Source organism: Carcharodon carcharias, chromosome 4, assembly GCF_017639515.1.
Source record: "Carcharodon carcharias isolate sCarCar2 chromosome 4, sCarCar2.pri, whole genome shotgun sequence".
NCBI lineage: Eukaryota > Metazoa > Chordata > Chondrichthyes > Lamniformes > Lamnidae > Carcharodon > Carcharodon carcharias.
Genome location: NC_054470.1, coordinates 100,323,706 through 100,342,314, shown reverse-complemented (window position 1 = coordinate 100,342,314; position 18,609 = coordinate 100,323,706). Strand labels below are relative to the sequence as shown.

Sequence of the window (18,609 nt, the reverse complement as noted above, 5' to 3'; positions counted from 1 at the left end):
TAGTTCCTCCAAAGAGAAGGAAACCACTTTTAATTGAACTACACAGTGCCCATCCAGGAATTTACCGAATGAAGACCATAGCATGCAGCTATCTATGGTGGCCTGGGATGGATGGTGAAACAGAGAGTTTAGTAAAGCACTGTGTACAATATCAGTAACTGCAAAAGTTGCCAGTGACAGCTCCATTACACTCATGGGAGTGGCCAGATAGACCCTGGGTGTGGATACACATTGACTACGTTGGACCTTTCCTGGAAACAATGTTTCTGCTCATTGTTGATGCCCATTCAAAATGGTTGTGCTTATATGAGGTGAAGTCATCAACGTCGGCCGCTACAATTGAGAAACTACGTCAAGAGTTTTTGCCATTCACAGATACCAGAAGTAATTGTTTCCGATAGCAGCACCACACTTCCTCAAATGGACTGGCCAAAAGGACAGTTCAAACATTCAAGGCAGACATGAAAAAGCTAACTGGCGATTCCTTGGCAACCAAACTAGCACACTTTCTTTCTCATTACAGAACTACTCCTCATACAACAACAGGTGTCACACCTGCGGAGTTATTGACGAAATGCTGTCTCAGGACAAGATTGAGCTTAATAATGCTGAATTTAGAGGGGAAGATGGAAGGGTGGTATGGTGCAGTTTTCACATGAGTGATACCATTGAGGCTGATAAACTGTTGAAACTCTGCACTCGTAAATGCCATGCTGCTATCGGAAACAATTACTTCTGGTAGTACCCCTGTATTCTTTTTTGTATTTTTTTAATTTATTTGTTCACAGGATGTGGGTGTCATCTGCTAGATCAGGATTTATTGCCTATCCCTAATTGCTCTTGAAAAGGTGGTGATGAGGGGCTGCCTTCTTTAACCACTGCAGAATATCTGATGTAGGCACACCCACAGTGCAGTTAGGAAGGGAGTTCCAGGGTTTTGATCCAATAACAGCGAAAGAACGGCAATATTGTTCCAATCCAGGATGATGTGTGGTTTGGAGGGAAACTTGCAAGTGGTGGTGTACCCATGCATCTGCTCCCTTTGTCCTTTTGGTTTGTAGAAGTTGTGGGTTTGAAAGATGCTGGGTCATGAAGAGATATTAATGTTTATAATGTTATTGGAAATTATTTTTAAATTGGAATTGTACTAGGGTCTGTTTCTATGTATGTGTCTATGTGTGACTTAATTGGATTAAAGCCAGCTAGTCTGGGTGCTTTACCTATAGTAGTTTGAGATGTTAATTAGATTAAAATAAGAGGGAGAATTTTCTCCCCATGGGGTGGGCCGGTTGGGAGCAGACGCGGAGCCGATCGCCGCCCATGATCGGCTGTGCGCCACCATTTCACGTGGGTGGGCCAAATTAAGGCATGCCCAGCGTGACGTACGCCCGGTAGTGCTCAACACTACCTGTGCTGGCAGAGGGAGGAAAGAGAATCGGGGCCTCTGGGAGATTAATTTCATAATAAAACATTGAAAAAAGAAAAAATAAAATTGTTTAGACATGTCCCCTCATGTGACAGTGTCACATGAGCTGGAATTAATGTTTATGAATTTTCATGAAAATCACCTGTGGATGAGGTTTCATGAAAAATGCGAAGGCTGCCTGTGCTCTTCGCCTGCCCGCTAACCTTAAGATTGGACAGGCAGCCCAGACAATTACTTTAATTAGTTTATTAATGGCCTTAACAGGCCTTTGACAGTTCAGCAGGCACGTAGCTGACTCCAGTTTACACCCGCCCAACTAAAGATCGGAATAACGCGCAGTGACATCGGGATGCACGCCCAATATCACCGTACGTCATTTTATGCGTCGGTGTACAGGGCCCGGCCGCATACACGGAACAGAGGATTCTGCCCAAGGAGTAAAAGGTAAAGTGTAAATTTGCATTTGTTGAAAAACCCATTCAAAAGAATGGGAAAAATCTTGCACCTAGCTGGGAGATGTCAAACAATGTGTTTCTATTACTAATAAAATTGGCAGAATGAAAGGATTATTGTTAGGAGAGGTCAAATTAAAAAACCTAGGAATACAATAGAAAATTTACATTTAAAGGGTAAGCTAGGTAAAAACAGAAAGGAGTTTGTGTGTGTGAGTGAGAGGCATTTAAGATCTAACCAGCCTGTAAGCCAACAACTGGGTCTACAAAGGAAACTCATTTTGAATTTGTAAGATCAAATGTGCTTTGCCTAGTGTCTGTTTGAAGTCTATGGGTTATTGTTGCCTTGGTGAAAGTTTGCCTGGGAGTGATTAATTTGGGGATTTGTTTAAAAGTTATTGTGGTAGTGATTTGTAGACGTCTGTACATATTTAATTAGTTGTTAAATTAATAAATGTTTAATTTAGTTTCATATAAAAAACCTCTTGAGGCTTGACGGTTTTATTCCTGAATTCAGAGCTGCATCTCAAACATACCAATTAAAAATATAGGTTATATCAGTTATCTAAGTTTCCCTCTGGAATTTAAACAACTCAGCCTTTATCAACTGCTGGGCCATAACAGCTGTCAAAGGAGCCTTGGTGAGTTGCTGCAGAGCATCTTGTAGATGGTACACACTGCTGCCCCTGTGTGTTTGTGATGGTGGGAGTGAATGTTTAAAGTGGTGGATGGGGTGCCAATCAAGTGGGCTGCTTCGTCCTGGATAGTTTCAAGCTTTTTCAGTGTTGTTGGAGCTGCACTCATCTGGGAAAGTGGAGAGTATTCCATCACATTCCTGACTTGTGCCTTGTAGTTGGTGGACAGGCTTTGTGGAGTCACGAGGTGAGTTAGTTACCTCAGAACTCCCATCCTCTGAACTGGTCTTGTAGCCACAGTATTTATGTGGCTGGTCCAGTTCAGTTTCTGATCAATGGTAACCCCAGAATGTTGATAGTGGGGTATTCACAAATGGTAATGCCAATGATTAGGCTCTCTCTTGTTGGAGATGGTCATTGCCTGGCACTTGTATGGTGTGCTCAAGCCTGAATATTGTCCAGGTCTTGCTGCATAAGGACATGAATTGCTTCAGTATCAAAGCTGTTGTGAATGGTGCTGAACGTTGTGCAATCATCAGCAAAAATCCCAACAATTTGAGCTTATGATGTAGGAAATATCATTGATGAAGCAGCTGAAGATGGTTGGGCATAGGACACTACCCTGAGAAGCTCCTGCAGCAATGTCCTGGGATTGAGATGACTGGCCTCCTACAACTATAACCATCTTCCTTTGTGCTAGGTACAACTCTAATCAGTGGAGAGTTTTCCCACCGATTCCCATTGACTTCAGTTTTGCTCGGGCTCCTTGATGCCACACTTGGTCAAATGCCACCTTGATGTCAAGGGCAGTCACTCTCACATCACCTCTTGAGTTCAGTTCTTTGTCCATGTTTGGGTCAAGGCAGTAATGAAGTCAGGATCTGAGTGGCCCTGGCGGAACCCAAACCGAGTGTCAGTGAGCAGGTTAATCCTATGCAAGTGCTGCTTGATAGCTCTGTCGATGACACCTTCTATCACTTCACAGAATCACAGAATCATTACAGTGCAGAAGAAGGCCAGTCAGTCCATTGAATCTGCACTGGGTCTCTGAAAGAGCAATCCATCTAGTCCCACTCCCCTGCCCTATCCCCGTACTCTTAAACATTCCTTCTTTTCAGGTAGCAATCCAATTTCCTTTTGGATAACTAGATCGAACCTGCCTCCACCACCCTTCCAGGAAGTTGGTTCCAGACTCCAACCATCCTCTGGGTGAAAACTTTTTTACTTACATCACATTTACTCCTTTTGCCAATTATTTTGAATCTGTGTCCTCTTTTTCTTGATGCTCACTTGAATGGGAACAGTTTCTCACCATTTATCCTGTCCACGCCCCTCAGGATCTTGAATACCTCTGTCAAGTCTCCTCTCAGCCTTCTTTTCTCCAGGGAAGACAGTCCTAACCTCTCCAATCTATCCTCATAGCTACAGTTCTTTAACCCTGGAATCATTTTTGTGAAATTTCCTCTGTACTCTCTCAAATGCCTTCAGATTCTACCTCAAGTATGGCACCCAGAACTGGACACAGTACATACGAACATACAAATTAGGAGCAAGAGTAGGCCACTTGGCCCCACAAGCCTGCTCTGCCATTCAATAAGATCATGGCTGATCTGAATGTAATCTCAACCCCATATTCCTGCTTATCACCTTGTTAATCAAGGATCTATCTAGCTCTGTCTTAAAAATATTCAAAGACTGCTTCCACAGCATTTTGAGGAAGAGATTTCCAAAGACTCTTAACCCTCTGAGAGAAAAATTTTATCCTCATCTCTGTCTTAAATGAGCAACCCCTCATTTTGAAACAATGACCCCTAGTTTTAGATTCTCCCACAAGAGGAAACATCCTCTCCACATCCACCCTGTCAAGACCCCTCAGGATCTTAAAGCTCTCAATTAACTTGCCTCTTACTATTCTAAATTCCAGTATATACAAGCCTAACCTGTCCAGCCTTTCCTCATAAGACCATCACTCTGGATGTGGCCTAACTAGTGTCCTTACAAGTTGAACACGGCTCCCTTACTCTTGTACTCAATGCCCCTGTTAATAAAGCCTAAGATACAATATGCTTTATTAACTGCTCTGTCAACATGCCCTGCCATCTTCAATGACCTTTGTACATATACACTGATGTCCCTCTGTTCCTGCCCCTCCTTTGGAGTCTCTCTTATTTTATACAATACTGTCTCGCCATATTCCTCCTGCCAAAATGGATCACCTCACACTTCTCTGCATTGAACTTCATCTGCCACTTGTCTTCCCAATCCACCAACGTATCCATGTCCTTTTGAAGTTCAAGACTATGCTCATCACAGTTGACAACATTTGCAATCTTCCTATCATCTGCAAACTTTGAAATCATGCCAGGCACACCACAGACTAGGCCATTAATATATATCAAGAAGAGCAAGGGTTCCAACACTGACCCCTTGGGAACTCCACTACAATCTGAAAAGCAAGCATTTATCACTTCTCTGTTTCCTATCACTCAGTCAATTTCTTATCAAGCGCCTTTTATTCTATGCCCTAGCATTTTGCTTACGTCTGCTGTGTGGCACTGTATCAAATGCCTTTTGAAAATCCATATACACTACATCAACAGTGCTTCCCTTATCAACTTTCTCTGTTGTCTCCTCAAAAAACTCCAGCAAGTTAACTAAACATGATTTTCCCTTAATGAATCCATGCTGGCTTTCCTTAATTATCCTGCACTTGTCTAAGACTGGAAGATTATCACTAATGCCTCTGCAATTTCTACTCTTTTTAGCACAGTGGTTTTGCCACACAAAATGATGGAGGGTATTCTCACTATAAAGGCAGGAGTTTGTCTCCACAAGGACTATGCTTTGGTCACTCTATTAATACTGTCATGGGCAGATGCATCTGTGACAGGCAGATTGGTGAAGATGAGGTCAAGTAGGTTTTTCCCTCTTTTTGGTTCCCTCACCACCTGGCGCAGACCCAGTTTAGCAGCTATGGCATTTAGGACTCGGCCAGCTTATTGTGGTGCTACCAAGCCACTCTTGGTGATGGACAATGAAGTTCCCTAGAGTACATTCTACACTCTTGCCACCCTTAGTGCTTCTTCCAATTGGTGTTCAACATGGAGGAATGCTGATTCATCAGCTGGGTGGTGGGAATGTGGGGGATGGTGAGGGTGCAATAGGTGGTAATCAGAAGGAGGTTTCCTTGCTCCTTGCCCTGATGCTATGAGACTTCAATGGATCCTGAGTCAGAGCATTCCCAGGGCAACACCCTCCCAACTGTCTACCACTTTGTCACCACCTCTGGTGGATCTGTCCTCTCAGTGAGACAGAACATACCCAGGTATGGTGATGGTGGTGTCTAGGACATTGTCATTAAGGTATGATTCTATGAGTGTGACTATGTCAGGCTGTTGCTTGACTAGTCTGTGGGTCATGTCTCCTAATTTTGGCACCAGACCCCAGATATTAGTAGGAAGGACTTTACAAGGTCGACAGAGCTAGGCTTACTGTTGACATTTCTGGTGCTTAGGTTGATGCCAGGTGATCCATCTGCTTTCAAACCTTTTAGACTTTGTAGCGGTTTGATAAACTTAGTGGCTTGCTAGGTCATTACAGAGTCAACCACATCGCTGTGGGTCTGCAGTCATATGTAAGCCAGACCGGATAAGGCCAACAGATTTCCTTGCCTAAAGGACATTAGTGAACCAGATGGCTTTTCCCCACAATCAACAATGGTTTCATGGTCACAATCAGCAAGACTAGCTTTCAATTCCATATTTATTAATTGAATTTAAATTCCTCCAGCTGCTGTTGTGGAACTTGAACATATGTCCCCAGAACACTAGCCTGGGTTTCTAGATTACTAGTCCAGCAACATTACCACTATGCCACCATTCCCCTTACTACAGAGACCTGAAATATACACAGAACTCCAAATGTGGTCTAACCAAAGCTCTATATAAGCTCAACATAACTTTGTTCCTTTTGAATATTATTCCTCTAGAAATAAACCTATTTGCTTTGTTTGCACTTTTTATAGTTCTGTAAGCCTGCTTTGCTACATTTAACGATTTGTGAATCTTTAAGCTTTGGCTCTTTGGGCTGAACTTTCACTCCAGAGGTGAGTGTGTATAGTTGGGAAATCTCCTGGCTCACTACACCTGCCTTTGGAAAAAGTGCCTCAAGTGGCAGGATCTTCATTCTAGGGTGTCTGGGTGTGGGATGGAGTCAGGCACAGATTGGAGTTGGCCACAGGGGTGGCCGAGTGCCGTAGGGGGCTTGTTAAAAAGCCCGCCTTGGTTCTCTGGGACTTTTTCTCAGTTGTTTTCTTAAATGTTAGGCCCTCTAGCTCTCACCCCCACTCTCTCCCCATGACCATACATGCCATCTCATGCAAATCCATAGACCCACTGAACCCCATATAGCTCTCATGCGAACTTAGTGCCAATTCATACTCTCCACCCACTCCATGGCCCTTATAGCTCCTATGCCAGCTTAGTGCCAACTCATGCCACCCCACCCAAAACCACGCCCATTTTAGCCGATATGTCAGCTAAGTGTCAACTCATGCTCCCCACCCACCCTTTGTGCTTGTACCCTCCGTGCCATCTCACCCAGCATCTACAATGACAGACCACAGGGGCCATGCCAAGAGGAAATAATGTTCTAAATATCTACTACAGACTTCATTATATAAAATAAACACTCTCATTCATGAAAGCCCATTTAATACATTTAAATCCACTACTTATAAAAACAAACATTTGTATTCATAAATTCAAAAAGACATCTAATCCTTTAGTAAACCATTTGAGCTGTCAATCACACTGTGAATTTATGGTTCCCCCCCATGATAATGATAGGTTGTAGAAAGCAGTCAAGCAATAATAGTGCTAAAATGAAACACAGTGCAAATCTGGGATGATTCCACCTTAAGTGTGGTAGTGGGCATGAAAGGAGTAGTTTTCCCTGCGGGACGTAATGGCAGGTTTGCGCATCACATCGTCCTCTTCCCGCCTCATAAATTATGCAGTCACAGGAATTGCTGGCAGCAGGCCTTCAGTTGGCCCACCACTTCCTTTTTCCGGGTGCCATATTTAAAATGCAGCAGTGCGCACACTTCTCAATGCTTGCAGCCCAGGACTGCTTCACTGAAAACATGGCCCCAAAAGCCAGGAAGACTTCAGCCCCTCTATTGAGTGACGCTTCCTAGGACACCTTCTGAACACCGTGGAGGCCTGCCATGAAATCCTCTACTCCTGCCCCCACCCCCGCTCTTGTCACAGGAGGCTTATCAGTCTCACTGCTCTGGCTTGGGACGCTGTGGTACAGGTGTTCAGTGCCAACGTCGCACACAAGAAGTCAGCCATCCAGTGCAGAAAACAGATGAATGATTTCATCCATGCTGCCAGGGTAAGCCAACCATCTCATCAATCTCAGCTCACCCACTCATAAGCCCATCACATATACACTGGCATCTCACTTTCTGCCAGCTCAAGGGACATCACCACTCACTCTCTCACACACACCCTCACATCTTCATTTGGCCTCATCCCCAAGGAGACTGCTTCCTTATCCCATCCATGGCTCCACTCAGCACACATTTCTCATTTGGCCTGGCATGCACCTTGCTCACACTCTCTCCATCTGCCTTCATGCAGGACAAGAGGTCACGGTGAAAACTCACTTGAGGATCTTGCGCCACATCGTCCCTCTCTCAACGCTACTCTGAGTCTACCGTTCTGTGCTCAACATGGCTGCCAAGCACAAATAATCTGCACTTTCTCTCCTAGGCATATCTGACATGGTGCCCTCAGGCAACCGTGAACCCCAGTGCTAAGAGCACCTCGGATGAGGATCCTGAGGGCAGCACTATTGAAGACCTGTTACGGCGCTCACCCACACCCTCCACCAGCACAGTGACAAATAGCTTGGTGGAATCTAGATGTAGATCATAATCTTGGATCATAATCTGGTTAGAACACCACAGAATTTGTTCAACAGCAGGCAGAGTCAGGGATATCCAAGGTCACCGACACTTGGAAGACTGCTGGAGGCAAGAAATCTGCTGAGGCTGATTCAGATGATGAATGAGCCTCTGGACTTGGTCCTCGATCAGCTGGTGGAGCTGCAAAGGTAATCACGGGAGCATCAGGAAGGGATGTTTGGTGCACTCCTCAGATTGCAAGGGATGATGGAGGAGTCTCTCTGTGTTCAGTCCGAGGTGATAGCACCGGCATGCCAAGGCATCGAGGTCAACACTTGCAGGATGGTGTCCGGCACAGAGACCTTGTTTCAGGACATTGATCCTGCACCACTGTATAGGGTGAACTCCATCGCTGATGCCACAGACAGCCTCCGGCAGTGTCAAAGCGAGAGGGGTGCTGGACAGCTCCATCTCACTCCAGTTTCCCCTTCTCTTCAAGGAGTCAGTCAGGGGCCCTCAGGTACCCAAAGGGAGGAAGACCAGCAGCTCGATACCCCGGGCCCATCCACCCAGGTATCCCCAGGAGTATCCGGCCGTTCCAAATCCCCTCTTCCTGTGATCCCCGCAGTCTAGCTCAACAGGCTGAGGAGGGTGTAGCTGGCCCACAGCAGGACACTAAAAGCAGGCTGGGGCATTCCAGATCTCAGCCTCCAGAGGACGCCAAGGTCATCACAGACAGAACATAGCAGACAGGAGGCTGTCTCCACCTCCACCGAGAATATCGGGGGAGCATGAAGACATGGCAGCAGGGTTAGGAAGGTTAAGAAGATGGAGTTAGTTGTACAGCCTGGGCACAGGTGTGAATCAGCAGGTCTGGCAGCATTGGCGGAGAAGAGGAAAGTTGACGTTTCGAGTCCTCATGACTCTTCAAAAGAACTAAGTAGAAATAGGAAAGGGGTGAAATATAAGCTGGTTTAAGGGGGAGGGTGTGGGGGGGCGGTTTGTTGGGACAAGCTGTTGGGACAAGCAAGCAGTGATAGGAGCAGATAACCAAAAGATGTCACAGACAAAAGAACAAAGTGCTGTTGAAGGTGCTGATATTATCTAAAAGAATGGGCTAATTAAGAATGGAAAGCAGGACAAGGAAGGTAGCTCTAGTGGGGGTGGGGTGAAATAAACCATGGGTGGAATACATTTAAAAATAATGGAAATAGGTAGGAAAAGAAAAATCTATATAAATTATTGGAAATAACAAAAGAGAGGGGGAAGAAATGGAAAGGGGGTGGGGATGGAGGAGGGAGTTCAAGATCTAAAGTTGTTGAACCCAATATTCAGTCTGGAAGGCTGTAAAGTGCCTAGTCGGAAGATGACGTGCTGTTCCTCCAGTTTGCATTGAGCTTCACTGGAACAATGCAGCAAGCCAAGGACAGACATGTGGGCAAGAGAGCAGGGTGGAGTGTTAAAATGGCAAGCGACAGGGAGGTCTGGGTCATTCTTGAGGATAGACCAAAGGTGTTCTGCAAAGTCTGCGTTTTGTCTCTCCAATGTAGAGGAAACCATATTGGGAGCAATGAATGCAGTAGACTAAGTTGGGGGAAATGCAAGTGAAATGCTGCTTCAATATAAAAACAAAAAAACTGCGGATGCTGGAAATCCAAAACAAAAACAGAATTACCTGGAAAAACTCAGCAGGTCTGGCAGCATCGGCGGAGAAGAAAAGAGTTGACGTTTCGAGTCCTCATGACCCTTCGACAGATCTGTCGAAGGGTCATGAGGACTCGAAACGTCAACTCTTTTCTTCTCCGCCGATGCTGCCAGACCTGCTGAGTTTTTCCAGGTAATTCTGAAATGCTGCTTCACTTGAAAGGAGTGTTTGGGCCCTTGGACAATGAGGAGAGAGGAAGTGAAGGGGCAGGTGTTGCATATTTTGCGTTTGCATGGGGAGGTGCCATAGGTGGGGGTTGAGGAGTAGGGGGTGATGGAGGAGTAGACCAGGGTGTCACGGAGGGAACGATCACTACAGAATGCCGCCGGGGGGGTGAAGGGAAGATGTGTTTGGTGGTGGCATCATGCTGGACTTGGCAGAAATGGCGGAGGATGATCTTTTGAATGCGGAGGCTGGTGGGGTGATAAGTGAGGACAAGGGGGACCCTATCATGTTTCTGGGAGGGAGGAGAAGGTATGGTGTTTATCACTTGTACTTAATGTTCACTATTGTAAATAAACTCCCAAGAATATCTCCTTGTCTATTGCTCCTTATTTTGATGAGCAGTGTTCATATCATTCAGATGTGAAACCTTGGTTCCTGCACAAGATAAAGGCAGGTGTCTCAGTCCAGGGCCTCTAACCTGTGCAGTGTGTAACCTTCAGAACAAAGTGATGGTTCGGCTTCACACTTACTGGACACGTCAGTGATGCCTGTATCTCGGTGCTTGTCATTGCTGCCAGAGTGTAGTGGGCAGGCGTCACAGAGTTCCATCATCCTCACTATGTGCGCTCAGCACCTTTAAGTGGAGCTGCCACCCACACCCCCCACCCCCCAACTCTCTTCAGCATCTGTGACTGTTGACAGTGTGCTCCTGAAGGGGACAGGTGCTGAAGGCCGTGTAAGAAATTGGGCTCTTTAATAAGCGGGTATTTTCTGCATTTTATGGGATTAGCTAAGCAGCATTGATTCTCACTCCGGAATGAGAATTTCTGAACACTTTGACCCCCAAAGAATCTTAGTACAGGCTGCCATGTTGACATTCTTAAGCTGTTAGGGCGGCACCTTGTGCACTCCTTTATCTATGCAAGTCTTTAGAAAGGGCCAGGATATGACCCCCAGCGTGATGTAAACTAAAAAGCTGATCTTGAGTAGGGTGATGTACAAGGTGGGTGGTAACCATCCTGACAGTTTGGGTATATGTCCTGCATCCATTGGTTAGAAGGGTGTGGACATGTGATTGACACTGGGTAAGCTACCAACTCCTGAAAAAGGGCATGTTAACAAATGAGCAGGCACAGGGGCCATGCATTGGTGGTGTTGTACACTGGTGAGGTCCTTGTGAGGTTGCAGTACTCATCAGCAGCTGCCTTCTTCAGAATGGACGAGGAGGAGGAAGAAGATGAGATCAACACACTCTCTGCCAACTGTTCGTCCACCCTCTGGAATCAGTAAACTGCTCTGAGCTATTATAGATTGTATACTATTTTTCTGTCCAATTAGTTAATTTATCATATCTAAACTGTTGTTTCTTAATATACTTAATAATCCACCTTAAAATTACTTATGAACTAGTTGACTCCCTATTTAGGTATCTGTGGCCCTGAACCCTGAAATCTTACAGCTGACACAGAATCAGGTGCATTTAAAGTTTCATGGCCGTGTCTCCATGATATAACCCTGATCACAGAATGCAAGCGATCTGCCCTCAGCCAGACAGGATTCAGACATTCACTGAGGAAATGTAAAGATCTATGGAGTGTCCTTACTGCATGCTGTCATCATCCTCCTGAATCTAGCGACTATTAGGGCCTCGGCTGTATCTCCATGACTTGAGCACTGGGGGTATGTGCGCTGCCACCAGCCACACAGGAGTCAAACGTTCACAGATGCAAGGTGAGAATGTCCTCACTGCATCTCGTCATCATCCTCCACGAATCTTGTAACATTGAGAACCTCCCATGCGTGTCTGCCTCATCTGGCCGGTGCAATGACCTTATCGCCGGCCTCCTCATCTTCGAGGGCCTCATCACTGTCAACTGCTTCAATATGCTCATCGGAGGAGACATGCAACTCCTCCATCTCCTCCTTAGCCAGGTCCTCTTCCCATTGCAGCACCAGGCTGTGGAGCACACAGCAAGCTACATTGACACATGGCAGCCTCGGTGGACTGCACTGCAGTGCTGCACCAGACCTGTGGAGACGCCAGAACCTCATTTTCAAAAGTCTGGGTCGTGGCATGAACCTCGTTATACTGTCGCTCTGTTGCAATCTTTGGGGCCACTACATGGGCGTCATCGGCCACACCCTCTGTAAGTAGCCCTTGTCCCTGTGGACCCCACCCTCCAGCCTCTCTGGACTCTGAAAGATGTCAGGGATTTGATATTTTTGGCCTTCTCACCATATTGTCCTCCCCTTGCCCGCCATGACACCCGCCGCCAACAGGACCGGACAATTCCGTCCATAGTGTTTCAACTCACAGACACAGGCAGGCAGTTTTTTTCTCAACTTTTGAAGGGCAGGCTATTTAAATAACTTGACAGCTTGACAGTTCAACAGGCCTTATTTGCCTTTCATGACCGTTTATGTCTACCCTAAAAATTCGCAATTCACACACATACTGTGGGTGAGGCCCTTCCTTCAGTGAAAATGGGGTCTGTCTAAACTCAGCCCTGAGTTCAAATTGACATTCTTAGTTTGGGCTTCTCTTATGTGTGAATTACATTCCACTCCTGTTCTCCCACAAAAATGGGATCTGTTGGAAATAGGGGTAGAGCTTCAGGATCAATTCCCACCTGCCATTTTAAAGGTCCCTGGAGTCTCCATGACGCCACAAAAAGATAGGCGTTTATTTTCCAAGGAGCATGCGCCCACCTGATTGTTCCTGTCAAAATGTGCTATCTCGGGTGTATCCATATTGAAATTGATTGGCTATTTGCATCACCATTCTCCAAGTTCACTAATACCTTGTTGGACTAAAGTTGGATAATACAGTATAGATCAAAAGTGAGCTAAGTTCTAACAAGTTCTAATCAAGCTCCCTGAAGTACATGTGCAAGTGAAAGAGCTACAAAATTTTACTTCCACTGATATCAATTACCTGTTAACATTTTGAATATATTTCTTACATAATTTATGGAAGTTAATCTGTTTTACAAAGTCAAGTCTTGAAATTCTGATCTGTACATTAGGGAGAATAATATCTATTCTGCAAACTAAATAAAAGTTACGAAATAAATTCCATGATGCAGCTACATTTTATGACAGTTAATAAATAACGTGCGAGCATTTTGAAGCAGTGGCTAGGGTAGAATTCCTTACCGGCCATTTCACACAACATTTTAATGAAATAGTGTTTGTCTTCGGTGTTGATTAGCCGATCGTGGAAGACTCGTTGACATTCATGGCAAAAAAGCCTAAAAATTTGTTGATCAGTTCTTACTGTACCAGGATTACACTGAAGAATTCCTGAAAGGGAAAAAAGGTTTAAAAGAAAACCAAATTCAAATGCCAGGAATCTGCAAGTGACACAAAATGATGGAAATATACAGCAGTCTGATTGGCAGTTGAAAGGTAAAGATAGGCCAGTGGGTAATGTGTAAAAAGATCATAGACATAATATGTTGGGTGTAGTTTGGATGTTTGATGATTACATTACACATATAGAACATACATATATAATATATACAATAGCCTGTAACTTCCAAGCCCTGGGGTATCATAACTGGGGGCTACCCCAAAGGTGCGCTAGGGAACCACTCCCTAGAAATCCCCAGGAAAGGATTGCATGGCAACTGCTCAGGAAGTTCAAACTTCCATTGGAAAATTGCCCCACAATGGGAACCATCTGAAAGTGCGATACAAATCACAAACTTTGGATGGTTCTGACTGTCTTACAGTATTAGTCATCCAGAAAGAGTTAGAATTGAAACCACTTATAACTTCTGGGTAACTATAGTACTGACCACACTACCCCACCTCACCCCACCCCCTGTACTTGAACCGGACCCCCCACTAGCCCCCCCAACTGCTGACGCCCCATGGAACTCCCCCCACCCTCCCAATCACCCATGTGGCTCCCCCACCCCCTCAACCCCTCACAGAACCCCCAACCATCCCCAACCCCCACTAACATCCCTCTTCAACTGCCCCCTGCCAACTATGGGACTCCCCTTAAAGCCCCAACTCTGCAAGGTACCCTATACCCCATCCCCCCAAGTGACCCCACAACTGCCCTCCCCTCCAGCCTCACTGACAACACAACCTCCACCCTCCCCACTGACCACCCAATCCCACCATCCCCTTACACTGACCACCGAATCCCACCACCCCCCCGACCAACCAACTGACACATCCCTGACCAACTGCCTTCCCCACATACCCTCAATACCCACCCCCAATCCACTTACCTTCTCCCTGACTTCTCAAAGTGGCTGGAACCTTTAAACTTACCTGCTTTGTGGCAGTTAGTGCTGTAAAAAAGGGGCGTGGCTTCCATACCTCTGACTCTCCTGCCCTTGGGCACCCATTGCATTACACTGTTCTCACCCAGCTCAAGTCGGAAGGTTGGGCAAGAAAGTAGCAGCTGGGTTTCAAGGTTAAAAACTAGATGCAGTGTGGCAATCCAACTCTGCCACTCCACGAAAACTACAGGCAAATGTGCGCACATAGGCAAACCCTAATTAGAATGAAAGCATCTTAATCTTTTGATGTTTCTTACAGTTTTCCTGAGGCCTCCTCTGACCTCAACATTTCCACATCTCCTCCATAGATAAAACTGACAATAAGAAGCTTCTTTTTTCATGCTAAATTCTCCTCTGCCCTTCAACTCCTAATTCTCTCTAGAGTCCAAGCTCATGGCTTGTTGCTTGCATTTCTCGAAAACTTTTCAAACATGTCTCCTACACTTTGGAAGGAACCTTAAGAAAAAAAAACCTATTGATCTACAAGTCATCCCTTTCTCCCCTTTAGCTGTTCACCTGTCATTCTATGTAACCATTCCTGTCTTTTATTTCTCTATTTTATTGATAATAATGTGGTCAGTAGAAACATAGGAACACAGAAAGTTAATTTCTTTGAACGTTATCTCTTGCTCTACTGCACCTTGTCCACATCCTCGCTGAGCTTAAAGTGAGAATTAGCACACATTCTCTAACTCTATTACATTCTTACACAGGACTTCAAAACAGTGGAATAATTTCCTCCCTTGAATTTTCTTATCCCTTACAATGTTTAGCTTTATGAAATCCAAGCTTGATGCCAACTAATCACTACCTACTAATTTACACCCCTTTCTCTTACTATTTCAGCCATTGCGCATTCTTGGTGATAAAGAAAACTTGCAAGTGCTGAGTAACTAATGGACCTCATCAGCATTATTGCCACTAATAAGCTAATCTACCATGTCTTGACAAGCTTTTTAGAATGATAGATCCACTTCTCATCTGAAAGACTGAGGGACATTTTTCTACACTCAGTCCTAGGATGTAAGCATTGCTGGCAAGACCAGCATTTGTTACCTATCCCTAATTGCCCTTGAGAAGGGGGTGGTGAGCCGCCTTCTTGAACTGCTGCAGTCCATCTGGTGCAGGTACACCTATAATGCTGTTTGGGAGAGACATCCAGATTTTTTGATCCAGCAACAGTGACGGAACAGCAATATAGTTCCAAGTCAGTATGATGAGCGGCTTGGAGGGAAACTTGCAGAAGGTGGTATTCCCATGTGTCTGCTGCCTTTGTCATTCTATGAGATAAAGTTCATGGGCTTAGAAGGTGCTGTCAAAGGACGCTTGGCGAGTTGCTGCAGTGCATCTTGTAGCTGGTACATATGGCCATCACTGTGTTCTGGTGGTGGAGGAAGTGAATGATTAAGGTGATGGGTGGGGTGTCAATCAAGTGGGCTGTTTTGTCTTTGATGGAGTGCTGTTGGAGCTGCATATATCCAGGCATGTGGAGGGTATTCCATTGCATTTTGAGAGAAATGCTTTGGCATCTAGTGGCATTTTATTTTTGGTCTCAGCACTCTGGGTCCATTGTGTTACACTGAAGAAGCTGCAGCCAGGATTTAAAAATAAATGTTTGGGTGTGGAGATAGATTTTTGGAAGCGCTTTTCATAGCTGCACTGGGCTTTGAATCTTTGGTGGACTTCCAGAGGCAGTGTGGGGAAAAAAACAACCGAAGGCAAAACAAATAAAGGCAGGAAACAAAGCCTATGTAAACATGGGGCAGAATTTTGCCCTTGGAGTGCGGGCTCAGCAGGGGTGGGCGGGGCACCCGCAATTGGCACCACGCCACGATTTCACGCTGGTGAGCCAATTAAGGGCCGCCTAGCGTGAAATGCGAGCGGCAGCGGTCAGTGCTACCTGTGCAGGAGGGGGGAGGTGGGCGAGTGGGCCGAGCACAAACTTCACACATGCACATGACTGAATGCTTCATAATCTCCCTAAGGCACAGAGCTGCCTCAGGGAGTTGAAGCGCTGTTTTAAAAAAAAATAAAGAAAATAAAAATGTCATAAAACATGTCCCTTCATGCGGCCCTGTTGCATGAGCAGGGACATATTTTTTAAATCAAGTGTAAAATTTTTATTTGATTTTTATTTGCTTTAGGAAACCTCATCCCGCCTGTGGATGAGGTTTCCTAAAAAGTGCAAAAGCCGCTTGGCATTTTCACCAACCCGTTATGGTTGGCGTAAATTTGAATTTAATTAACTTTTTAATGGCATTAACAGGCCTTATAATTGTTGGCAGCTGTGCTGCCGACTCCGGCGTGTGCCCACCGATCGAAATATCGCGGGACTGTGCGATGACTTCAGGACGCTCACCCAACGTCATCGTGCATCATGTTACGCTCGGCCAGGTTGGGCACGCATTCGCCCACCGACCTTAATAATCTTCCCATGGTGAAGTACTGCAACACACCAATTTCTGGTTAATAGCTGGCAAAGTGGAGATGTCCTTTTGTGAAATGGATAGCACTACTGGCACTCAGCCTTTACATCTTATAGATTCTGGATACTTGGTTTGTTCAGCCAGGTTGGTTCCCTACCTTCTTTGCTGCTCCCCTCATTCTCCAGCCCTAACGGTACACCTAGCGGCCCACTCAAAACTGCAGTGAAGCTGTTTTGAAGGCAGGCAAAAAGAGTCCAGCAACAGCAAACAGTTGTTTGTAGAAGTCAGAATTCTGTGATTAAGAATAGGCCATAAAGAGACATCCTGAGGCTGACCTTTATGGTGTGCATGAACCCTTTAAATAGAATTGATGCAAAGTCTTTGCTACCTTTTAGCATCTTGATTTGCTGAGCAAATTTATCATGTGACAAGTTAGATGCTAGTGCAGTACCAAACAGGTCATACAACAAGCATACAGCCCTTAATTAAACATTATAATGAATGTTTTTGCTATTTCTGATAGATGTTCTGGTATCTACGGTGTAGCTCGACTCAACATGGCTGGTGGAGGACCTCCGATGTGGGATTAGTGCACATACACTGTTTGCCATATTGGACCATTAGTTGCTTGTTTTATGCTTGGAAATTGAACACAATGCAATCAACTTTCTAGGCCAAAGATTATTCATTAGGAGTTATGCTGAATGGGGACACAAAGCTTTGAGTGATGTACTGCAAGGGTTAGTGTTGAAACCGCTATTGTTTCTAATCACATAAATGACCTTGATTCAGAAACTCAAGGTTAACTGTGGGGGGGGCAGTGGAATTAGAGTAAGTAGCTTCAAAATTAAAGTATGTGAACAGAGCGATGACACAGCAAATTTTATAGAGGCAAATGCATAGTGAATATGATTGAAAAATTAGCAATTCATGTACTGATGAGACAGCAGGACAGATGCATCTTACCTTGTATGCATTTTGATAAATCCCTAAGGTTGAAAACATAATGAGACTTGGCAGGTGTAGGCAGTAGGTCAACACTCATTCGTTGGTAAATCTCAACAGCAGCTTCCACAATACTTATGGAACATTGTTTCACTGCTGGAGTAAACTCTGCCAGAAATCCATTCAAAATAGCCTGCAACAAAGGAAAAAAGGCTGAAGAAGCATGTCAAAGTGACTTGACTCAATACAAACTGGATGTAGACTGGATATTTAGAAATACAAATGAGATTTTCCCAGAACTTTCATACAAATTGATTACAAATATAAAATAGTATGATTAGGAATCAAAATACAGCCAGGTATGGTTGACCTGAATGTTTGCATTGACTCACTCAGAGACTTCCCTCAATTTAGCTTGCAAGGTTGGCTTTCACCCTCAAGTAGGGCCACCTTCTTTTGGCTCACCTCTCATAGCTGCAACACCAACTCTGCACATCAATGGGAGCAGAGTTGCTCATATGTCTGCGCTGTGCCACTGTGAATAGTTAGTTCATGTTTTTGCGTGAGAGCAAAGCAAACTCAGAAAACCAGCCTTCCAAAAAAGTACAAAATGAATCAGATTTCTTAATAATTCTTTAGTAAAGGA

At 44.9% G+C, this 18,609-nt stretch overlaps 1 protein-coding gene across 1 annotated transcript in view; it reads right to left on the bottom strand.

Moving 5' to 3' along the window:
* The window catches only part of dnah6 (dynein, axonemal, heavy chain 6), a 425,407-nt gene that overhangs the window by 210,911 nt on the left and 195,887 nt on the right, over positions 1 to 18,609 (bottom strand). Inside the window, exons 42-43 of the mRNA XM_041185312.1 lie at positions 17,985 to 18,156; positions 13,451 to 13,597 (exon numbers count right to left, since the gene is read on the bottom strand). Of these exons, the coding sequence (XP_041041246.1) occupies positions 13,451 to 13,597; positions 17,985 to 18,156 (319 nt within the window). The remainder of the gene's footprint in view (positions 1 to 13,450; positions 13,598 to 17,984; positions 18,157 to 18,609) is intronic.